The following is a 22,968-nucleotide window of genomic DNA, read 5'->3' as shown; positions in this document are numbered from 1 at the left end:
CGAGGATATAATTACTATTACATTTCTCTTTCAGCTGAAATATACAAATAATAAATTTCACAGTACGCAGCGATGCCGACTTAAAAATATTTTATTTCTAAATATCGTGTATTCATATACATAACACGATAGCATATTTACAATTCGGTATCTGATATATATGTATATATAAAGCATCTTATGCTATACAATAAAAAATCTAGTATGTCCATTTTTTCACATAGTCAATTTGCGCAGTCACGGCATCAATCATTTATAATAAAAGTAATATTAACGAATAATCGATAACCATAATAATAACAATACGCGATAAAAATCTAATTTCGAGTTACGAATACCAAATATTAATAAAATAAACTAAAAGAGGAACATATATCCTATCTAAACGAAACGAAACAAAGATATAATGTGATATAGCGTTTGAGAATAATTACATATATAATGATACGCTGCACACTATATCATGTTCATATCCAACGCAAAAGAATAATATATATATATAAAAGTTTGAACAAATTTTCATAAGCGAACTCAACGCTACATCTACCGCGACAGAGAGGAGAGTTTCGAAAAAATTATCGTCCAACCGGTTTACGCGTTATCCATGAAAAACAAACAGCTTGTGTACATAGGATCTATGTGTATATATATATAGATTGCAAGAAGCGCATCGCATATCTGCACTGCAAATTGTATCGAAACTCAAACCTGTGTCTTGCAAAAATTATTATATGTACAGTCTCTGTGTATCCGTGTTAAGTTATCAGTCTTACGGCTCTCAAGAGGAAATTGTACATTTTTTCTATATGTTACAGCGTATATGTTTCACATGCATGCATTCCTTAATCATTTCCCTTATAATGTACGTGTATATAACTAATTTTGAGACGGTGCGGTAGGTAGAACGAGTTTTAACCAGTTCTATACACTTTTCATCAAAAACGGACAACCGTATGCGCGATATTTAATATAAATTAATTACACTATAATGTAATGTTGCTAGGATAACTCTGGTTTATATATATATCTTGGCAATTGATGTATCTAGTGGGTCGAATGCATTAGCGTGTTGAAACGTGAACTTTCTATTTATTCATGGATACTTTTTCGTAATATTAACTTTCTAGCATAGTTAAAAACTCAATTTAGAGTTTTAACTATGGTAAGAATTTAAGCAATAAAAGCTTATTTACGTAGACGAAGGACACTTCTTCAAGTTCTTTCACAGGAGTACTCGAAGATCAGGTACACGAACGCTGAAACAGAATTCGTTTGTACCGACAGTTTATGAAAGAAAATTATACGAGCTTAAATTACATCAGGCTATGAGAGTGCTCCCATGAAAGAAGTTGCAATTTTCATGAAATATGAACGCAATACGCAAACGCAAACGCGAACGCCTATACAATTTGATTGCGACAGAGATATCCTCGCGACATTCTTCTGAGCTCTATCGGACTAAACGCGAATTAAACACGGTGTATCATCACGGTTCGTCGAACTCACTGAGCTTTATCTCTGTGTTACTATTCATACATATGTAATATAGCGATCGTTCAATAAATATATATACAGAAAACGGGAAAAGCTCTAACTGCACTCTGTAGAGTATTGGTAAATGTATTTTGCTTGGTTTAATCCCATTTAATATAGCTGCATAAAACTTAACATATAATTATTTATATATTATATGTATATGTGAAAAAAAACTTCACCTTCATCGATTTTCCTATATTCAGTCGTTCGATATATTCTTCCGTGACTTAATTTTTATTAATTGGCAATCGTTTATGTACAATATCTGGAATGAATCAAGTACAAGATATAGTACAAAAAGAAGAGTTAAGGGAGGGGGCTAATTCTTGAGGGGTTACAGGTACAACGAGGAACAGTAATGTATAAGTAGTCTGTGCTTAATTTTCCCTTTGCTTCACTGGAATTAACAAAATACTAGATTAATGATTAAATAAAAGTAGTGAATTTTGTTTATATGCATAAAACACAGATTGTCGAGAGCTATGAAGAGTTGCTTCTTATTACAAAGTAGAAAAGAGATGTTCTTGCCTTTCTAGTGGATTTTACTTGCTGGCAGCCTATTTGCCGTAATTTCTGCTTACAGAAAATAAAAAAAACGTGTCAATAAAGTGAGTATCATATCAGACAAGACGAATTTGTGACCGATCAGTTAAGTACAAAAAGGAATCGTTTCGTCAGTGAACACTTTGGGCACAAGTAGATCTGCAAACATACATTTTTACAATGGCATCCTATCCATGATTTTCTTTTTTATATCACATATACGGAAGATTCGTCTCCAGTCATCGTTTCTGGTTGCCCTCCTATAGATCGATCATTAACTATGTTACTAATAAAAAAAAAAGAAAAAAGAGAAAAATGTTCACAAAGAAGTCACCGACTCTTTAGGAATCGTTTCATACTATACATTCACAACCAATCATTTAAAACTCTAGGAAAAATTAACAAATATAAAAAATCTCTCTCTCTATATATATATGTATCAGAAAATACAAGGTACAACTTGTAAGTGTATATTAAGGACCTAATACGAAGGCAAACGATAAAACCTCAAAGAGTCACGCGACCCAGATACATGAAGAAGTGAAGAGGATATTATAACGACGTTAAGAGAAAAGGATAAACAACAGAAGAATATGTGTTTGAAGAACAATAATCATTGTCAAGATCTGATATATAATGTCTAATAAAACACTCCGACACCATTGTGCTCCATATGGAAGGCGATATCGAGAACGAAGAGGCCGTCCAGTCCTGCGGAAGGGGGAGGTCGATGTCGATAGCCAGGAAGAAATCGACTAAAAGATGATCATCACGTGCAAGTTGGATTAAAGCCTGTAGTTGCCAGTTTGTCAGAGGTATTTCTAATTGCACGCAACGTTATTCTACAAACTCGACGGCCTCACTCTTTGCGATTTCACGATCGTCCAATCCCACAGTCCGTCTCTTCGCACGAACTGAAGAAGATGTACTGTCATCATCATGCCACGCGACGTCCCTGCAAAGAAAATCTCGTTTCCTGAATACTTGTTTCTCTGGGTGTTATGCTCGGGGCATAAAAATCAAAAAGATTGCAAATTATGTTTTGTTTTTCTTTCCTACGCACGAACCAGTCGTACGTAGTGCATATGTGTTACGTTGGCATGCATATGATGTATATATATATATATATATATATATATGTATATATGTTTGTTGTCATGCGATCGTAATAACGATATATGTGCCTAATAGTAGAGATAGCAATGATGGTATCGGTAATAATAATAATATAGTCTATTGATTTGTACTTCATGAAAAATAATAGAGAAGAAAGTAAGAAAGAATATAGATTGAATTTCGTAGCTGAGTGTAAGGTTACACGTGCGCGAAAAGAATTCGTTCTGAGAGCCAGGTGAAGAAACATTGATGCGGGGCGCGATTCATGGAACATACATGTTTTTCTCGATATCAAACCATGCCATAGACCTACACGAACGGAATAATATATCTTTAGTCGTATATTGCCTCCAGACGAATTCTTTCCTTTTTTTCTGTAACTGTACTTTATATATGCACGTATACGCGAGTAACAGCTTCGATTCCAATTGTAAGGACGCATTTATGCTTTCGCAATGGCGCATACATCACAAAATTGTCGAGATCAGAATTTTTTAATTGAGTTTCGTGTCTTGAAACATAAAATTTGCTTGCGATATTATTCTTTAAATGTTCGTGAAACGTACGATTGAATATCAACAGCGTCCCAACAAGAGTACAAGAAGATAAAAAAGAACCTATAGATATATAAAGACATATACACAATTACACGAAAACGTATATGTATATGGGATTAAAGATATTTTATAAGGAAAGAATATATACGAGTATCGACGTGCTAATCGTTGGGTAATTTGTCGTGCAGAAGGCGCGACACGTTACGAGAGTATTCTATACGCGTGGTAACTGATACCAATTTATCGAACGATAACAAGCAATACAGGATTAATACGAACAAGGTTGCGTAACTTTGGTCTCTTTATAGTTATTATCATGAATCGTTCCAATAAAAATGAGAGTAGAGATAAAGAGACAGTAGCTAGCACCGGTCAAACAATAAAGAAAAAATATCATTCCCGGATCAGAAAAGAAGCAACTGATCTTTTTCTCTTTCTCGAAATTACGCTCTTACGTATGCTATGACAACGATCTAGAACTGGTCAACTTTGGAGTTGCGCTCGCGCAAATTACTATTTCTTCATAGTTACTTTCCCATATTAAGCGGTTAGGATTGGAACGTATCACGCGATATCGAAACTTTTCCACAGAAAAATAATAACGTTAATTTCGAATAGAAGTTTCGAGACAAACAGTATAAGAAAACTATTGCGTATCGACTGTTCAAGATAGCGCGCACGATTGTGACCAACATTCCACTCAAAACCGCTAAACGCGCATCTAGTTTCGTCTTTTTAATTTCTTAGAACTTATCATCCTTTTTCTAAGCTACGCTCTTCGTTATATCTTGCGTTACTTATTTAAAGCCCCTCGATTCACCCCAACTAAAGAGAAAAACCTCAATAAAAGAATCTCGTAAATTCGTACAACAATTGATGTGAGTTCAAAGAAACGAGAGTATTATACAGAAAAAAGTTAGAGAGAAAATAAGAAAGGATACGCGAAAAGGGAGTGGTTACTAAGAGAGAAAGAGGAACGGACGAGACCAGCGAGATTTGGTCAACTCGAAGGTGGAAACTTATCTTGACGGACATCCTCGGCTGATGGTAGCCAAGTTCCAGGAAAGAGGAAGAGGAGGAGAAGGAAGATGACGATCGTGAAGAAGACGTATTGACGATCTCCAAATTGATACAGAGCTTGGGGAAACTTTGGAACGAACATCCATCATATCTTGATTCCTGATCTTCGAATACGTTCGGCAAACACTTAGCCTATGAATTGTCTCTCTCGCACGGTTATTCTGTGTGTTTCTATGTATTGTCTGTTCTGCACGTTGCAATCTGAAACGAGAGGAAACAAGAACTGTAGTCAAACAAGACTGTTAGCTTCATAATGAATTGTTCAACGAGTCATGCAGTGTAAAGGTCACCGCTACGGTAGGCCTGCGACACTCGATGACGATTGTTATTTTAGCTTCTCTGACTTACGTTGCTGACTTTAAAACATTGGATAAATTTGTTGATTTCGATAATATTGTTTATGTGACAAATGCGATACAAAAATATGATAGGCAATGTGTTTTCCGTTGCAAATGTATGTAGATATACAAAAACAGGCAAATTTAATGCTTATATCCGAGTTTGTTTTTAGAATCCTTATAAATCTTTATGATTTAAGTGCTTTGTTTACTTGAGCATATGCAGATGTTTGTAGTTATGTCTCCGTTATGACAAAGGTCGGAGTATTTATCAGTGACGTAATTAAGTTGCATTATCAATGAATTATGTCCTTATCTGTATCGTTCATTTTCGACGGATAAGTAACAAATTCGTGACAGAGTACATGCTTAATTACTCGTAATTTTTCAAGTGGCTTGTTGAATAATTATAGTTTCTATTGAGATTTTTATGGTAAAATATCTATATTGAAATTAGGTAACGACCGCGTTCACAAAAACGCACGCCTTCGAAAAAGTAAATGTAGTGCGAATAACAATTCGGTCGAGATTATCCAGTCAACCCACGCGTCTAGACGTCTTAAAGTTTTTACAAAGCTTACGAGGCGTGGTATGGCATGACTACAATGCAACGTGAAGCCGATACGGTATATGATCCTGTGCCACCACTTTTCAACCGCGCCTCAACCGGTGCAAGTGTGTATTAGCTTGCATTTACATCGTATTAGGTTGTCCCAAAAGTTTCTTCCGTTTTATAAGGGAATAATAAATGCACAACATTTTTCTATTGAAACAAAATGGATCATACTTAATTCGATAAAATAATATAAAACAAAAAATGTCGATGAAACTTTTAGGACAACCTAACAGGTATTTAGGTACGTACCTAAAGAGCAAATTCGAATACGGGAAGATGGAGGGACGGCTTTTAGAACAAATAATTTATAGTTGCTAGAATTTTTAACAGTATTTTAAGAAACGCGTGTTTTTGCTTTCGAGCCTTGAACTAAATTTTTTTATAGTGGTCACTGGGTTATTTTGATTCGTTGGCGAAACGGTAACGATCTTTTAATTTATTGTTCGACGTCACCTGTTCGCAAAAACCGACTCGACGTTATGGACCGATTTAACTATAAAGTGAAGTAGGTTAATATGCGGGAACAGGGCTCAGATTTCGCAAGTTTTCTTGCAGGTCTCCGGCTAAGTTGAACACAGCAACATTTTGTCTCGCGTTTACGTCCAGTCTACTTGAAAGATTCACATGAATCAGGGAGGTATATTTCCAATGTACAGACTACTTTATGCTAATACGTATGTAGAATGTGTTCGCCTTTGTCGGACAGCTGGCAGTAGGCCAAGGATTCGGCTGCCGATTCTTTTGACCGTGAAATAATTCGCAATGTATAAAGTGTTCCAAGGCACTCTTAAATTGTCGCCTTGGTGAAATACTTAGAAAGGAACACGGAAGAACTATGAGTACTATTAAGGCGTTGATGGGAAAACTTTACCAATAAAGTAGAGCGTGTAAGAGCTTGCTCGTATTTACCCTATGACTTTGATATTATACATATTTACGTAATGATTATACACGCGTAAGAAAATAAACGGCGAATTAACACTTGATCATTAAATTATGGTCAATGTTTTTAAATTAGTACGGATTAACTGCGGCAAATTTGTTGATAACAGTATCTTTGATTGAATTCGTGTGACCTAAAAGAAGTTCATTCGCACTCGACGAGGCAAGTGTCCTCCGCTTGTGGAACTTACGACTTAAAGGGACTTTCACATTTGCCTACACTAAATTTCAGATAACCAAGTATGTATACTGAATCTATTTAAAAAATACTATAATAAAGAATATTGCTAGTTCATAGAAATATTCATAATTTAGTACACAGAGTAACTGTATTGTACCATTGCATTTAGTAACTATTTTATGATCTACTCCTTCGAAACATTAACTTATAAATATTCGTATCCCTTCTAACTATGAAAACTGATATATTTTCTATGACTATCACCAGTATCTAATACCACCTTGAATAAGTCTGGTGTGACCGTGTATAAAATTGACTTAACGAACGAGAAGAAGAGGAAATGAAGCGAGGACGAAGAAATGAATGTATCTTGTCACGCGTGGTAACAACCTTTAGTTAAGGCGATTAGAGTCAGGCGACTCGCCGGTCGCGGTTGTTATCGTCGCACCACGCCAGATTGTTATTTATAGAGAGAAAGTTTTAAGCGTATATATGCTGTGAGTGCAAGGACGGAGAAAAGATACATGCTAACGCGGCATGCTAATTCTTCACAAATTTTCAAGACAGTTTAGGCTTTAGAAATGATCTCCGACACGCTATTCACGGCTCGAATCGCAGAATTATGCTGATTGCGGGGCCAGTGGCATTGTCGCTCGTTTCCCTTTCCTTCTCCTTCGATTCTCTTTCGAAACACACGCAAGGACGCCTTTATAAAAATACGCGCGTGACCTGTACACATGTATTGCTAGCTCTATAAGTTATCTTACACTTGTTCTCTCAACGTGACTTTGCGAAAGTTTCACGTTATCTTCTGGTATTAATAAATTGTCAATGAATCGATCTATTGTTTATCGCTAATCAATTGGTCTATTATCTATCTTCTGTATCTTCATTAATAACAAGTAGATTTCGAGCTTACAGAACTGACTGTGTTTCTGATCTTGCTTCCCTATTAAGGAAAATTCACGAATAAAGAATTTTCACTCGCAAAATTAGTCAAATATCGTACACAAATCGTTGGAGAATCATTATACATGTACAGTAAGGTGTACAAGATCAACTTACCATATATGTAATGCGACTAGTGCCTCCTTTCTCGCTTGTTCCGCGCTATCAACCTCCGATTCTCTCCCTTCTATGCAAGCATGTCCTTCCACAATTTGATCTCAATTGTAGTCCATCGCTTCCCTCCTTTTACCATTGTTCTCTTCTCCGTTCTCTTGTTCCTGGTGCTCGTGTATACTACGCGCTCTCATATAGATAGACACGTAATTCGTACGATCGTTTTGTGTATGTCACGTGTGTTACATGCGTTTTTCCCCCTCGTCTCGCATGATCTGCGTCTCGTGATCATTAAACCAAGCAGACTGGAAGAATTCGTACGACTTTCGTACATCGTTTGTGACCAGTGACGAAAATTCACCAGTATGGAGCGTCGTTCGCGAGATGCTGCCAGGACGCGAACTCACTCCACGTACGCACGTTCACCCTAGTCGCGTCTGTGATTCGAGATATGCTGTCTCGCATGCCGTTGCTCGAGAAGCCCTCGCAGGTTGTCGTCAGGATATCGTACCGTTTGGCAGGTGCTCGTGGCTGCGATGTGCAAAGTGTTTTTTATATACTATATTCGTTTACTGTAGATCATGTACTGTTTACATAGTAGAGTGCACGATGGTCTAGTTGTGATACGAGTTATGTACTTTCTAATAGCCTTGGATCATATATTTGTTATAAAGTAATTAATAATATAATAAATGACATAGGAAAGGAATCTACACTGTTGGCTATAAGTCTTAGAACATACAAATTGAATGGTTTTTACTATTTTCACTTTCTAGTTGTTTTATTATGAATCTGTTATTTCATACGTAAGGTACTAAATAAAATAAAATTTTTTAAAATTTACTAATAAACGAAAGTTGTATCTTAATACTTGTGATCGCTAATGTAGATTTACATTTTTATAAAAATTTAAAAAATTAGATATACATACCTCCAATTTTTTGCGGACGATGAAGTTCTTTCCATCGTTGTTGTCCCAGTATTCCTTTCCATCAGTACGATATCGTACACAGAACTCTATCATATTCGATTTTAACGGTAGAGTTAATCGAAAGCGGAAAGTGTCGTATAAGATCAGCGCGGGCGAACCAGGTTGTTCGACGTAGGTGCAATGAACGTCCTCGTGTGTCTTCCAGGAGTCATTGCTCGCCCTGACCACGACTTCCTTGTCATACGCCAGATTACGTACCTTGATGGTACCCACTAGACACTGATCTGTTTCTTTCACTATCACGTTTTCCAGGCTGACATTCTCCTGATCAAGTTTCTGGCGAAAGGCGAGGTAATCGCTAGCTGGCTGGGGGAAAGTTACTTGCCAAGGTGACACGAGTTCTGTAAATTGATCATTCTCAATTTTCGAATTTAAAAATCGTCCAGTTAGTCCAGCCAGGTAAGTGGTACTCCACAGAGGAGGTACGTTGCTGGGCTCCGACATCACCCGAACCTAAAAATCACATAACAGAAGCACATGAAGTATCAGTAGCAGACACGTAGATTTTCCAAAATATAAAATATTGTATCTTCTAAACAATCTGTAATATACATGAATAATATTACTAGAGGAGTAAAGTTAAATTAGCTAACAATAAATTATTAAGTTTCCGCCACTCGAATCGTTTAGATAAAATTTGATTAATGCTTTATTAACGTCGAATGAACAAAACGAGACCGTATACAAGTTTCATAGTATAAAAAAATATTTTAAAAATTAGGTTGTTAAAATTTTCTTTATTTATATTTTATATACAGGGCTTATTTATATTTTATATACATGTATATTATATTTTATATACAGGGTGGTTGGTAACTGCTGGTACAAGCGGAGTCATGCAACACGAATTCCAGTTTCGACAGAGTGCTCGGCAAAAGCTTTCTGCGATGCGAAATTGGATGCCATTCTCCAACTCGCGACCGAAAAACTTTTCGATGAACGAATACGACAACGATCTTAATTTTCAAGTAATCTATTATCAGAGAGTGTTATATGCTAATTTAGAAAGTCGATATTAACACGTGCCGTACATATTTAGATCGTAGATACGAAAGGGAAATTTTTAATAACGTGTTGTTAACGTTGAGTAAGAAATGGATGTAATTGTTATTTATGTGAAAATTTTCAGTAAACATTTTTGTATTTTACTTGAGCGAATATTCGGTAAAAATTTTGGTAGAAATAAATTTAAAAAGTTAGATCGTTTAATTTATTTCATCTACTATCATGCAATGTGTTTGCGGATTGGGTCAATTAAAAATATTCTAAAAGATAATCCAAAGTAGAAAATATTTCAATATTCTAAAGAACAAACAATTCTTTTCCAGATCTAAATGTGTTCCATAGCGATGCCTGCTGAGCTACTTCTGGGGCATAGTCCTCCAGTGTACAGCTCGCTTCTGTACAGTCCCTTGGTAGCACCGACGATTGCCAGCAGATCGGTGCCACCTAGAATAAGGCCATGCTTGTCATCTGGTTCCTTGGCCATAGATAGCATTCGCAACAGCAACGATGGCGGTAGTAATAAGCAGAAGAAGAGGGTAGTGTTTGCTGATGATCGTGGCCGTCCTCTTACTCAGGTACTCGTTCTTAATTCCTATCTTGTACTAATTGTGAAAGGAAATAAAATAATCCTGTCTGTAACGCAAGCTTTACTTGACTTCCTACTTGTCTTTGAACTTTCTCGCGATATATTTTCTTGTCTTTTATATCTTTGCAAACCAATTATTTTCCAATTTTTATTAATATTATATATACAGGGTGGTTGGTAACTGGTGGTACAAGCGGAAAGGGGGTGAAAAAAAATTAAAAAAAAATTTTTTTTTAATTTTTTTTCACCCCCTTTCCGCTTGTACCACCAGTTACCAACCACCCTGTATATATAATATTAATAAAAATTGGAAAATAATTGGTTTGCAAAGATATAAAAGACAAGAAAATATATCGCGAGAAAGTTCAAAGACAAGTAGGAAGTCAAGTAAAGCTTGCGTTACAGACAGGATTATTTTATTTCCTTTCACAATTAGTACAAGATAGGAATTAAGAACGAGTACCTGAGTAAGAGGACGGCCACGATCATCAGCAAACACTACCCTCTTCTTCTGCTTATTACTACCGCCATCGTTGCTGTTGCGAATGCTATCTATGGCCAAGGAACCAGATGACAAGCATGGCCTTATTCTAGGTGGCACCGATCTGCTGGCAATCGTCGGTGCTACCAAGGGACTGTACAGAAGCGAGCTGTACACTGGAGGACTATGCCCCAGAAGTAGCTCAGCAGGCATCGCTATGGAACACATTTAGATCTGGAAAAGAATTGTTTGTTCTTTAGAATATTGAAATATTTTCTACTTTGGATTATCTTTTAGAATATTTTTAATTGACCCAATCCGCAAACACATTGCATGATAGTAGATGAAATAAATTAAACGATCTAACTTTTTAAATTTATTTCTACCAAAATTTTTACCGAATATTCGCTCAAGTAAAATACAAAAATGTTTACTGAAAATTTTCACATAAATAACAATTACATCCATTTCTTACTCAACGTTAACAACACGTTATTAAAAATTTCCCTTTCGTATCTACGATCTAAATATGTACGGCACGTGTTAATATCGACTTTCTAAATTAGCATATAACACTCTCTGATAATAGATTACTTGAAAATTAAGATCGTTGTCGTATTCGTTCATCGAAAAGTTTTTCGGTCGCGAGTTGGAGAATGGCATCCAATTTCGCATCGCAGAAAGCTTTTGCCGAGCACTCTGTCGAAACTGGAATTCGTGTTGCATGAATGATCAAATCGCCAAATCTTTAATAGCAAGGAACGTGCGCCGTTCACTGCCAAAAATTTCGCCAACAATATTACAAGACCGTGTGTTCGAATCACGTGAATCGTCATGCGTCATGATTTATCAGACAATCTTGTCTAAATCCGAAATTGTTCGACAAATATTTACAGATAGACGTAAGCGAATCTTAGAGGAAGATATAGAAGAAAGGAAACAAAGTTCACCTACCTATCGAAACTGTATCTTGCCTTGCAAAATACTCTACAAAGAAAAAAAGAAAAAAAAAAGAGAGAAAGAAATATCACCGTGTCACGGAATAATTTATAGAATTCGAATTCGAAACTTGCGTTGGTGATCGACTAAAGCCGTCAGTCAGATGCAACATCAAAGATATTCCTTGCTTTCGCTGAATAGCTCAGCTATTTTATTATTGATACTTAATTAATGGAATCGAGATATGATAATTCAGTTGTTTCTATACGAAAGAATAACACAGACTGAAAATTTTATACAACTCCATCACAGTGGAGTATTTTGCGCGACAGGGTAGACACATAGTGGTCATGTTACTCCTGGAGTGGAATTACGACTTTTAAATGTAGCAATAGTCTCTTCTCTCGTCCCTCGAGACTCGCTCTCGAACCAGACTCGACACGTACCAGACCGGAACCAAGCAAGTACGCGTGCACAACTAAGAAGCGTTATAGCAATGTCGTAAATCTGATGTTTCGAGTTTCAACCATATAAACTTATCGCGTCTTGTCTCCTATTTCTATTTCTGGTAAATTTTCTCTATCTCTATCAAATGTCACAACAATAGGGTTATCGTATATCTTCCATTCACGAATGTTTAATTTCTAGCAGTATATTGATACTTTGATTACTGATTATTATTATTGAATAATAATAATAATAATAACAACAATAATAACAATAATAACAATAATAATAATAATAATAACAATAATTGCAATTTCTAATATCTTTTTAAGAAATATTACGTAGCCACGATTAATTTGAAGAAAATGCTAGCAAAGAATTACTGGCAATTGAAATAAAAAGGAAATAATTTAAACGCAATATGACGTACAATATTGTCCACTGGCGTCATAAATAACAAAAGGTCGAGGTTAAAGTATACATTCCTTAAGCATTGTTTATCATTACGCTAACGAGGCGCCAGGGTCGAGCGCTGTGGTATAAGAAAAGTAACTTTGAAAAAGAAGGGAGAAAAAAGACTGACAATCTCTTATCTCATTTACTGTATATGCCCCACTTGGCGACACTTTCTACAACGGTTGCAACGCGCGTGTTATGATGATTTTTTAATTTTATTTTATTTTTCGTCGATATAAGGCTTATGCCGCAAATATATAAACAACAATATATTTTCAATGTTCCGGGATAAAATTTCCAGTTGTCATTGAATGTCGAACTCCTATAAATCGTTGCACAATAATTGTTGTTCTGCTGATAACTGATTAATTTAAGAAAAAAAGTTCGTACGGCGTACGAACAGCTAGACGAGAAACTTTCCATATTTAGATTTCATGCGATCTATGCTCTCGACACGACGAAAGTCTCCGTTTATGTAAGAATTTTCGAACAAATAGAATTTCTTGTAATTTACAGTTATCGTGGCTTGCGAAACTATTTGAACAATCCTTTTACTTCAAGTAATACAGAAAGATCTAGATACTTTGGAAAACTTGAGATACTTCGACAATGATGTAAAAAGAGATTGATCTTTGGGAAACATCGACTCGAATTTTAGATCGATGAAGTATCTATCTATCTGTTTAATCTTATTATGCATTTATCAATATTAACTATGTACGCGTGTATTTTATTTATTTCAACCTGATGACACCAAACGTCCAAATTAATTAGAATGATTGCTTCGTTTTCTTTATCACATAGAAGCCGAAATATGGCGATACGAATTTTTCAAGCGCAAAATCTTAATTCTCGCTGATAAACTTGCGTGTCCTCGTTACACTAGGGAACCACGTCGCTGTTCTCGATACCGATTGGAAGCGATTACTTTCATTGGAAGCGCCAATTCCATAATTACCATTCCGACTACTAAGGAAAAAATCCATAAAAATGCGCGTTGGAGGCGCAACATGTTTTCGTGGCAGATCTGAAACCTATGAAATGCTATTATCGATTTATAGAAGACAACATCACAGACAACAAACATGAAGATTACAGGGAAGATCGATAAGTATACACGAAATATGATGTCTAAAATGCGATGATCAATAACTTTTGAGATCAATATTTTTGATGTAAGTATTTTGCAAGAGAACGCTACAAGGAAATGTAATAAGAAGATCCTTTTGATAATATGTAATTGTTTGGTAAGGTATTGGATTAAAACGATGCTCCAGTATTGAAAACGGAAAAGATTACGTGTCGTGTCTTTCTCTTGTATAGGTCTTTATATTTTTATGATGAAAGAAAATCGTACGTGTTAAATCAGTGATGTTTATAAGGAGTACGTGAAAGATCACAGAATGATGTAACAATTGCGTGAAGTAACTATACGCTCAATGATGAAATATACAGAATTGATAAAAAATCATCTATTTTTGTAGAAGAAAAAGTAGATGGAAAAATACAGGCTCGACTAGATAATAATCGATAGTCATGCTGGAGGCGATGCATCGCATTATAATATTTCATAATTCGCTGTTGGGAGTTTATATTGTAATAAGCGAATTACGTCCAACGTCTCTTAATCCAGTCCAGACAGTCTCTTAGTTTGACTATTTTGAATGTACATTCCTTTTTTCTACCATTGATAAGTATTCCGCGCCTACCACCGGGGTAAACACCGTTAGACTGGTTTTATATATAAATAGCAATTCGACATGTTCGATCGGATGGCATTAAAAGGTCAGTAAATTTGGACGAATGGTGTTGTCATGAATAAAGTATGTTCACATTTCGTGTCTCGAGAAGGAAAAGTGCGCAGTCGTAATGCTATTTCGGGTAGACCGCGATTAAAATTAGCGTGGCGCATCTTCAAAACGCTACATGCAACGAGACGTGTTCCGCCCTTGGAACAAGTCCAATTGTCTGACTTCTATGATACAGTAGGTACTATGTTAACTGGTTGAAATTCTGCTTCGTTATCTAGCCATTGTTCGCGATTTCTTGGAAATATAACTCCTTCAGTAACTGACCAGATAACGTTTTAACGTCTTACTAGACATTCGTAATAATTTTGTTATCAAATCTTACTAATAATCTATAAATCTATCTCATCGATAATTTACCAACTGAGAAACGATTTATTATATCGAACATGATACAGCCAAAAAGCCAGTTAGCGAGAACCACGCGCGAGTACATCATGATATATCTTATAGTGAAAAGTCTAAAAGACAACTAATGTAAATTCAAATGCATTTTCGAGGAAAAGGAAAATACGGTGTTCTATTGACTTTACGAAGTTATTTTATCGACCTATGAATGTATAGCAAATAATACATAGTCGTAAACGGTCTATAGGGCGAGCTACGTGAAAGCTAGCTGTTAGATACACGTGTGTATACAAATGATCTTAGCTTGTGACGTTTGGTCACCGGCTAACGATTGCTTAAAATAACCGTCTAATGGATCGAAAGGAAACCTGAACTATGTTTAACTATGTCTTTTTTACATGTTGTGTTTATTTAGTGTCGTATTTAATCTGAAGAAACTCGAATTGTTCATGTGTAATCATTGGTTACCAATGCGCTGCTTTTGAACTACAGTGCACTGTGCATGTGTTATTGATCCAGCCGTATTTATCCCACTTAAAGTATATTAAAATGAAAGATGTATACATTATTTGCCAATGAGTTTATACAAATACTTTTGCATAGGAATTAACGATGCAACGACATATAGATTGTCGTTAGAACAAACGAAGAACCACTGCAAGGCATACACGTTTCTCAGTCATTAATATTGATAAAATATTATTTTCAATCCTCTGTGAGAACGATTACGCGGAATTTATATTGAGAGGACGTTATCTAACGAGCCAGCCGATGCAAAAAGTAACGTATTTCAATACGATCGTTTCAGTTATAATGAAACTCGCTTCTATTGTTAATTTGCTATCAATCGGTAGAGATAAAAGGTCGTGGGTTATTGTGAGTCACGTGAGGAATTAGACTACGACTAATCCGATAAAGCTGGAAAGTATACGAGTCCTTGACTTATCATAGGAGACAGGAATTTCATAAAATTATTAAGTCAGAAACGTCGGTCACCGATAACATGACCAATGATAAACCCTTTTATGAGATAATTAATCAGCATATAATTACTTAATTAATAAATTGTTAAACAACGTATGAAACGTTTGCAGTTTCAGCAAAATGGCATCAAAATACGTATCTACGAGTTAAAGTCGGAAATAACATGAGACTTCTAACGCTGTAACGATATATTTAATAGAATATTGAGGCAAAAATGTCTACTGTTTGAAAAACATTGTATGATTCTGTTTATCGGCCTGCAACAAGTTAACGCTCGCTAGATAAAACTTTGACATTAATTCAACTTCATTGTAACGTACTTACTTGACCGTTAATTAACCGAGCCGCCTAATTAATTTGTGTGCAAAATGTTTATACCAGCCTAAGAACTATGTTAATAGTGTCATCAAGCGTTACATTAACGCAAAGTAATACCGACGCTGATAACGAGAGAAACAATCGAGTAAGCAAATAATTTCTGTTGATAGCAACTTGTTACTTTAACATTTGCATGTGTACCCTTTTAATAACATATCGGCGCCAATTATGCAAATCGTCTCATTGCACAATAGATCGATAACGTGGACCTGAATATACGTAAAGATAGAGAGCGAAAGAAAGGGAGAGGAAGAATAAGAGGAAAGAATGTACAATGGCGAAACCTTAATGATTCCAGAGAATGGGATCTCTGAGAATGCCTGACCTATGATAATGAGACAACAGCTATATACAAAAACAGAGACTGCTAAAACTGATTATTATTGAAAATACATTCGATATTTGGCCTATCTTTTTGTTATGAAGTTTTTCGTCAACATAATAATTTTTTCGTGCATAAGAGAATTCGATAAATTGATTAAAAAAAAGATGCCGCTTTTAAAGATAGGAATTTATAAGAATTGTTTGCTTTTACGAAATGTAAACATTCGATCGGAGGGAACGATTCTTCGCAACCGGTTCACCTTTACGTGTACATAATACAAGTAAAAGAGAGAGAGAGGAAAAGAGGAGTCAAGAACCGTATCTACAAATCGGTAGAGTTGGCAAAATTTGAATATCTTCTTTTTATAGCATCAGCTTCTATCACGAGTTACGGCTGAGTATCATTAAAGAACAGCCTTGAGAAATATGCGCTAATCCTACTGATCCTTGAGCGATTTCTTATTAAAGAACACGCACAATAAATCACTATCTGACGCTACGATCACACAACAGAAAAAAAATTGACAGACAAGGTCAGGATCAAAGGATATTAACGACCGCGAAGAAAAGAAAAATATAATTTAAGAAATGAAAAAAATAAATTTAATAATACTTAATACATTAAACAAATAGACACGTGAGAGTCTTTTGGTAATCTAAAAACTAGTAAAACACAGTTAGAATAATGAAATAGTCCATAAAACTTTCATACAACATCACGTGCGTTTTTACTATCTAGGCCACGATCTGACCGCGTGCTTAAAGAGTATGTATTTCTAAAAATCTTATTAGTCAATTCATCATTGGCGCTACTAATCTGTTACAAGCTACTGGCTGAAAGCGCTGAGATTCTCAGACCGCAAAAGTTCTCGGGAATTGGTATATTTCAGCGATCAAAGTCGCCGTTGAGGTCGGTCCTCTGGCTGTTATCACCGTCGCGTTTCTGGTTCGAAGCAGCCTGATAACCGACATATCCTTGCCGCCTGTACACCCTCAAGTACGGAATTTTACCGGACAAAGTTTAGTGGCCGAAACCATAAAGAAGAGGCGCACGTTATGCTCGCGCGTAGATTTCGCGAGATGCTTTTCTATAACGATAAAAAAAGGGAAAACGAGATAATTGGATCTGACGCCAATGCTAGCTGGGCATGAACAGTTCGAATACATGTGCGTTATCTATAACGAGAATTATTTATAGCTTGAGTTCGTAATTTTTCAGCTTTCTGAATCCTCAAACTTTCGAATTGTCAAATTTTTTAGTTTGATAATTAGAATTATATATTATAGATGATATTCTGGATTATCGAAGTCTCAGATTTTTAAATCTCTAAATTCGTAAATTCTCGAATGTTCAAATCACTGAGTTCTGAAACTTTTAAATTACAAATTTATTTCAACGTTTTGTTTAGCTATTCTTTATATTCGCGCGGCGTAACATTCTCTTGTGATGAATGATAGTCCACGATCGATCGATGATCGATTTACCATCGATCTGAATTCTTTTCAATTGTACCTTCGAGAGTCACCAGGAATTCGATTTTATCGATAAAGCAAATGTCATTGAATTGCGCGATAAATTGTACAGATATTCTCACAAAGTATGACGACTGGGTCACATTGTCTTTCCTAATCGATAAAATTTAGGGACCATGTAAAATTTAAGGATGTGTAAGATATCACGATTGACGATTAAGATTCGTACAAGGCAACAATAAACCTAAATTTATACGGTCGATAAGGTCATGCCACGTTTAGAATACAATTATATTTGAGAAACATTGAGATTCGTTTAAGCGAAGATAGCCTTTTGACTCTTGCTGATTTATATGTGGAACAATAAACCGTGAAAGACTGATACAATAATGTCGATGCATAAATAAAATAACGTAATGCAACAATAATGCGTACGTAAATATGTAAGTATCTTCATCTGCAATCTGATGTATTTCTTATCAAGCCGGTACTCCACTTCAAAACTGAATTTCAACATCTAAATAGCACAATTAATTTTGTAACACTAATGTCGAATTTAAAAACATCATATTCAAAGAATAGCACTGATCTACCACAATTCGAGATACTTTCGTCATTAAATACATATAAAGTAGAAGGGAACACGTAAAGTTAATACGTGACACAATAGCACCTACGCTAACCTGACTCCTAAAAGTAAATAGCGTACGCTTTTAAAACGATCAAGTGTTACATAAGCATCAGAGGGGCGACAAACTCTATCGTACATTCACCGCGGTACATACTACTTCCTCTCAACCTTATCAACCGTACAAGTTCATATTCCTACATTTTGAAAATATGAAAAGAAGACAACTATCTCGCATAGAGGTTATTTTCGATATATCTATATATAATTCTGTTACCAGGAATTCTATTATTCATTATCATCTATAATGCAATGTAATCGTTTAACGGATTTCAGTATGAAGATTACAGGAGGAAAATGCATGATAAGTACAATTTTGTCGATTTTCTGATTTTTGTTTTTTACTGGTTAAAAGGCAGTGGATACAAATTGCAACATTTCTCTCCACTTTCTCCGGAAATGCATGGTGTCGTGGTATACGCGTGGGAATAATACGTGCAAACAATTCGTCTTGCGTTCATACAACTGTCTCCCGGGTAGGCGTCCAAGGAGAGACGAGTGACCGGAAAACACGAGTACTTGGTGCGGGGGCACTAAGCACGCGGGCATGCGTACATAAAAACGAACAAAATGCATTTTAAGAGAGCAGTCAAGCCGGTTACGAGAAGAAATCGGCTAACAAACCTCGAACGCGATCCTTGCGAGTCACTACTTTCGTTACGTTATTACATTTAAATTGTTTTAAGACATTTTCATTTTTCAAAATTAATACAATTGTGGCAGCACGTGCCACGGAACTTTCCAACGGCTTCGCGATACAAAGCGCTACGCCATCAAAGCGCAACACCGACGTGCCCAATGTGCCATCGATATCCTTACGCTTCTTCCGCCGAATTCTCGGAAGAGCATACACGCGCCAGCCGCCGCGGTCTAATGAACGCACGCTAGTGGGGATATCGATGGGCAACGAAGGGAAGGATCCGTTCGATCTGGAACAAAAGGACAGTCTGTCTCGAGCCATGAAATAAATAAGTCCACAGTACCATTGCGTAGCAAACGCGTCGATTGAACCCTTGGTGTTAATTGTTAGTTGTTGTTACCAGTTATTTGTTGACTCTGTCTATTAAATCGTGTGTTAATAAATTATTGTTCGTTAAACACAAGAGTAGTTCCTTAAATACACTATCACCTACCAATCACCTCACAATGATGTTTTTTAATTTAAAACAAGGATAAAATGTATATAAATATATGTATATTACACTGAACAAAATTTGAATAATAAGTCATAATATAAACATTAAATTGATTAGCACTGTTTAGGTTGACAGAATATACATTACGTCAGTCAGATATAGAGTCAAAGTTCGTATTTTTTAAAAGTATTTGATTTTTGAAATAACTAATCTGGAATCGAGTATTAAAAACACAATTATAATCAGTAATGTGTAAAAAAAAAGCAGTGGAATAAAAATCGCGAGCAATATTTATTTATTGTTTCCGTCGTCGTGAGGTCAGGAGCCAGTTAATCGATCCCTCTTTCGCGTCATTCAAAACGGCGGACATTAAACAATAAACGTTGCTAATAATGTTCTTCCCAACCATAACCGCTAATCAGTCGTGTCACTTTCCTTTCTTTATTAACACGATAAAAGCATTTCTTTGAAATGTAGACCCGTAATCGCGCTTTCTGGCGCTCTCGTCTCTCCTACGTATAATGCAAATACAAATGCATATCAGAAATTTTTCAGGTCGATTATCACGCGCACGTGTTTCGCTGAGCAGTGTACATACATTTCGCGCATCTAATATGGTTCTGATGGGTAAATTTAGAGCGATATATGTGATATATGTGATACATAAGCGAGATAATAATGCCAACCAGATAAACTCTTTTCTACGTGACATTCATTACGCACTTCCAACGAATGTTATCTCACAGTTTGTTTGTAAACAAAGTGGTTTGCTTCTCGCGAATGATAATACACTATTATGTGCTTACTATTACAAAACGCAACTACAAACAAATTTTATCGAAATTTTCTAGTTGCATAGTGCTGCATACTATAATCAATTGTATAATCCTACGCGCTTCTGTTACATAAGAAATCGTAGTCAATGCGCAGCCGAATGTTTCCATTCTCATGTGGCATCGACCGCGGTACGAATCAATTAATTCCGCAGGTTACACAGGAGTGCTTTTTACATTTTTCTTTCAATGGAGATAGAAGATGATTTGATACAAATTGTTTTAATCCATTTGATCCATGTTAATACATTAACGACCGTTGATTGTATTATGGTTTTATATGGTTTTTCATGTGGGTCAATTGTTAGTGACTCTGAAGAAAGGAGAATTTCTTATATTGACTTTAATTAATAATAGTTACATAGCGAAAAACTTTTCAAATCTTTGCTCTTCTTTTAATTACAGAATTTTATGGTTTTATACTTCAGGATTTTGCTAAAATCAATGGTCGTGAATGTGTTGAATTATAAATAAAACACTGTGCTATCAACAATGCGAAATAAAAAAATTGTAAAAAATTATAATGGAATAACGAAGATACTACTTACGTATTTTTTGGACTGAAGAATAGTACTACTTAAGATTGGAATGAAACCAAAGAACCAGATTGTCCTCTTAATTTTTCACGCCTCAGTTCTTCTTTTGAACTTCACAATTTTCTATATACTCTTCCCAGATATTGTCACATTGTCTATTTTTTGAGATCGTTAATGACAAAAGGATCTTCGAGACGTAAGTATAACGCAATATATAGATCTCTTTAAAACGTGTGAAATGAGCACATCGTAATACGCCGGTAGACTTTTTTGTCTCGCTAGGTATTTAGTTTCTTCGAGCGCAAACAGGAGAAGTGAGTCGCAAAGTGTCGAAATTTACACGAGATGCAAATGGATGTGTATATACTAATTACCAGCGTACGCACGATAAAAAGATTTTCACGTGGCGAAAACGATGCAGTGCATCGTTCGTGCCAACTTCTCGAATGTCACGAATTTCGCATAATTCTCTTGTTATGTGTATGGGGTGACACTTACGGATTTACTTCCGTGAGATTAATAGTTGGGACACTTAAGTTGACTTAAGAGGATGATTAGGTTCCTTTAACAGCGGTAGTGACGGTCGAGAATCGCGCAATCTAACCTACACTTTCCGACTGCCTCCAAGTCTAAAATCTGAAAGCACCGGCGCGGCGTGAGTGTCATAGTGTCATCCGACGGCACGTCTCTGACGAGCCGGTGTTCCCTCACTGCGCATGCGCCGACTCAGCCTCGTGGCCTTCACGTGATTTCGACGAAACTACGAATCAGAACGCTCCTAAATCCACGTGCTTGCATTCTTACGCTGCTGGGTGACAGAGCCGCTTCGTAGAGCGGGATAGCAATGTCGATTATCGAGCAATACCGGTTTTTACCTGAACTTTTATCGTACCTCGTCCAAATATTCTCTGAAAATAAAATTTGGAAGTTATTTTGATAACAAGAAATCCTGCGTGACTGTTCCACTTTATGATATCCAAATGTATTAGATAGCGTCCCGACCCACAAGAACACGTGATACCTTTGTTCGCATGATACACAATACGTTTTCAATCATGGAGTGTAAGCAAAGTTAACAAATTCGGAACTATTGGTAAAAAGATTTAATCCCCTTCTCTTATCACTGTAATTGATATCTTAAAATTTTTACTTAAAAATAACTTTCCTTTACGATCGTATTATAAACCTTGCCAACGAAAACTTCACGTGTTCTTTTGTACAATCATTTTTTAGAATATATTTTTAAATGTAATGTTGTAAATTATAGAAAACTAATATATAATCGGATTTTGTTATTCTGTATCATAGAAATATCATAGAAAAGTTTTAGATTTGATAATTATGTGATATACATATGTACGTATAATACTTTTGTTTGAAGTTGAATTTACAATAAAGTCGGAAATTAGCGTTACGAAAAAATATTTATATATGTAACACTTATATTACTTAGAAAAATATACGACAAAAATATAATACATATTAAGGAATTGGTTTATCATACTACGTTCTGTTTACTTTTAGATAAGATTCTCGGTTCTATAAAGTAGAGCCAGTTCACTATTTGGCCGCCATATTTAAATT

The 22,968-nt window shown here is 35.8% G+C and overlaps 1 protein-coding gene and 1 long non-coding RNA gene across 6 annotated transcripts; one reads left to right on the top strand and one right to left on the bottom strand.

Moving 5' to 3' along the window:
- Window positions 1–76: 76 nt before the first annotated feature.
- LOC100740808 (protein phosphatase 1 regulatory subunit 3C-B) lies at window positions 77–22,018 on the bottom strand. 5 transcript variants are annotated; one of them, XM_033320409.1, is made up of 6 exons: window positions 21,397–22,017; window positions 11,017–11,268; window positions 8,903–9,415; window positions 7,975–8,502; window positions 7,677–7,858; window positions 77–5,033 (listed from the first exon to the last, which is right to left on the bottom strand). In XM_033320409.1, exons 2-4 carry the CDS (start codon window positions 11,260–11,262, stop codon window positions 8,329–8,331), a joined length of 933 nt encoding a protein of 310 aa, XP_033176300.1. In that variant the 5' UTR covers window positions 11,263–11,268; window positions 21,397–22,017; the 3' UTR covers window positions 77–5,033; window positions 7,677–7,858; window positions 7,975–8,328. The 5 variants fall into 5 exon arrangements, with proteins under 5 accessions (XP_033176300.1, XP_024222823.1, XP_003484808.1 ...); XM_024367055.2 differs by lacking the exon at window positions 7,677–7,858 and having other exon boundaries at window positions 21,883–22,018; XM_003484760.4 differs by lacking the exon at window positions 7,677–7,858.
- On the top strand, window positions 9,799–10,412 carry LOC105680556. Its single transcript, XR_001102172.3, has 2 exons — window positions 9,799–9,930; window positions 10,291–10,412. It is a non-coding gene; the product is annotated as an uncharacterized LOC105680556 (long non-coding RNA).
- Window positions 22,019–22,968: the final 950 nt, after the last annotated feature.

The sequence above is a fragment of the Bombus impatiens genome, unplaced genomic scaffold (genome assembly GCF_000188095.3).
Source record: "Bombus impatiens unplaced genomic scaffold, BIMP_2.2 scf_0020, whole genome shotgun sequence".
Taxonomy (NCBI): domain Eukaryota; kingdom Metazoa; phylum Arthropoda; class Insecta; order Hymenoptera; family Apidae; genus Bombus; species Bombus impatiens.
This window is presented reverse-complemented; position numbering and strand designations above follow the sequence as displayed.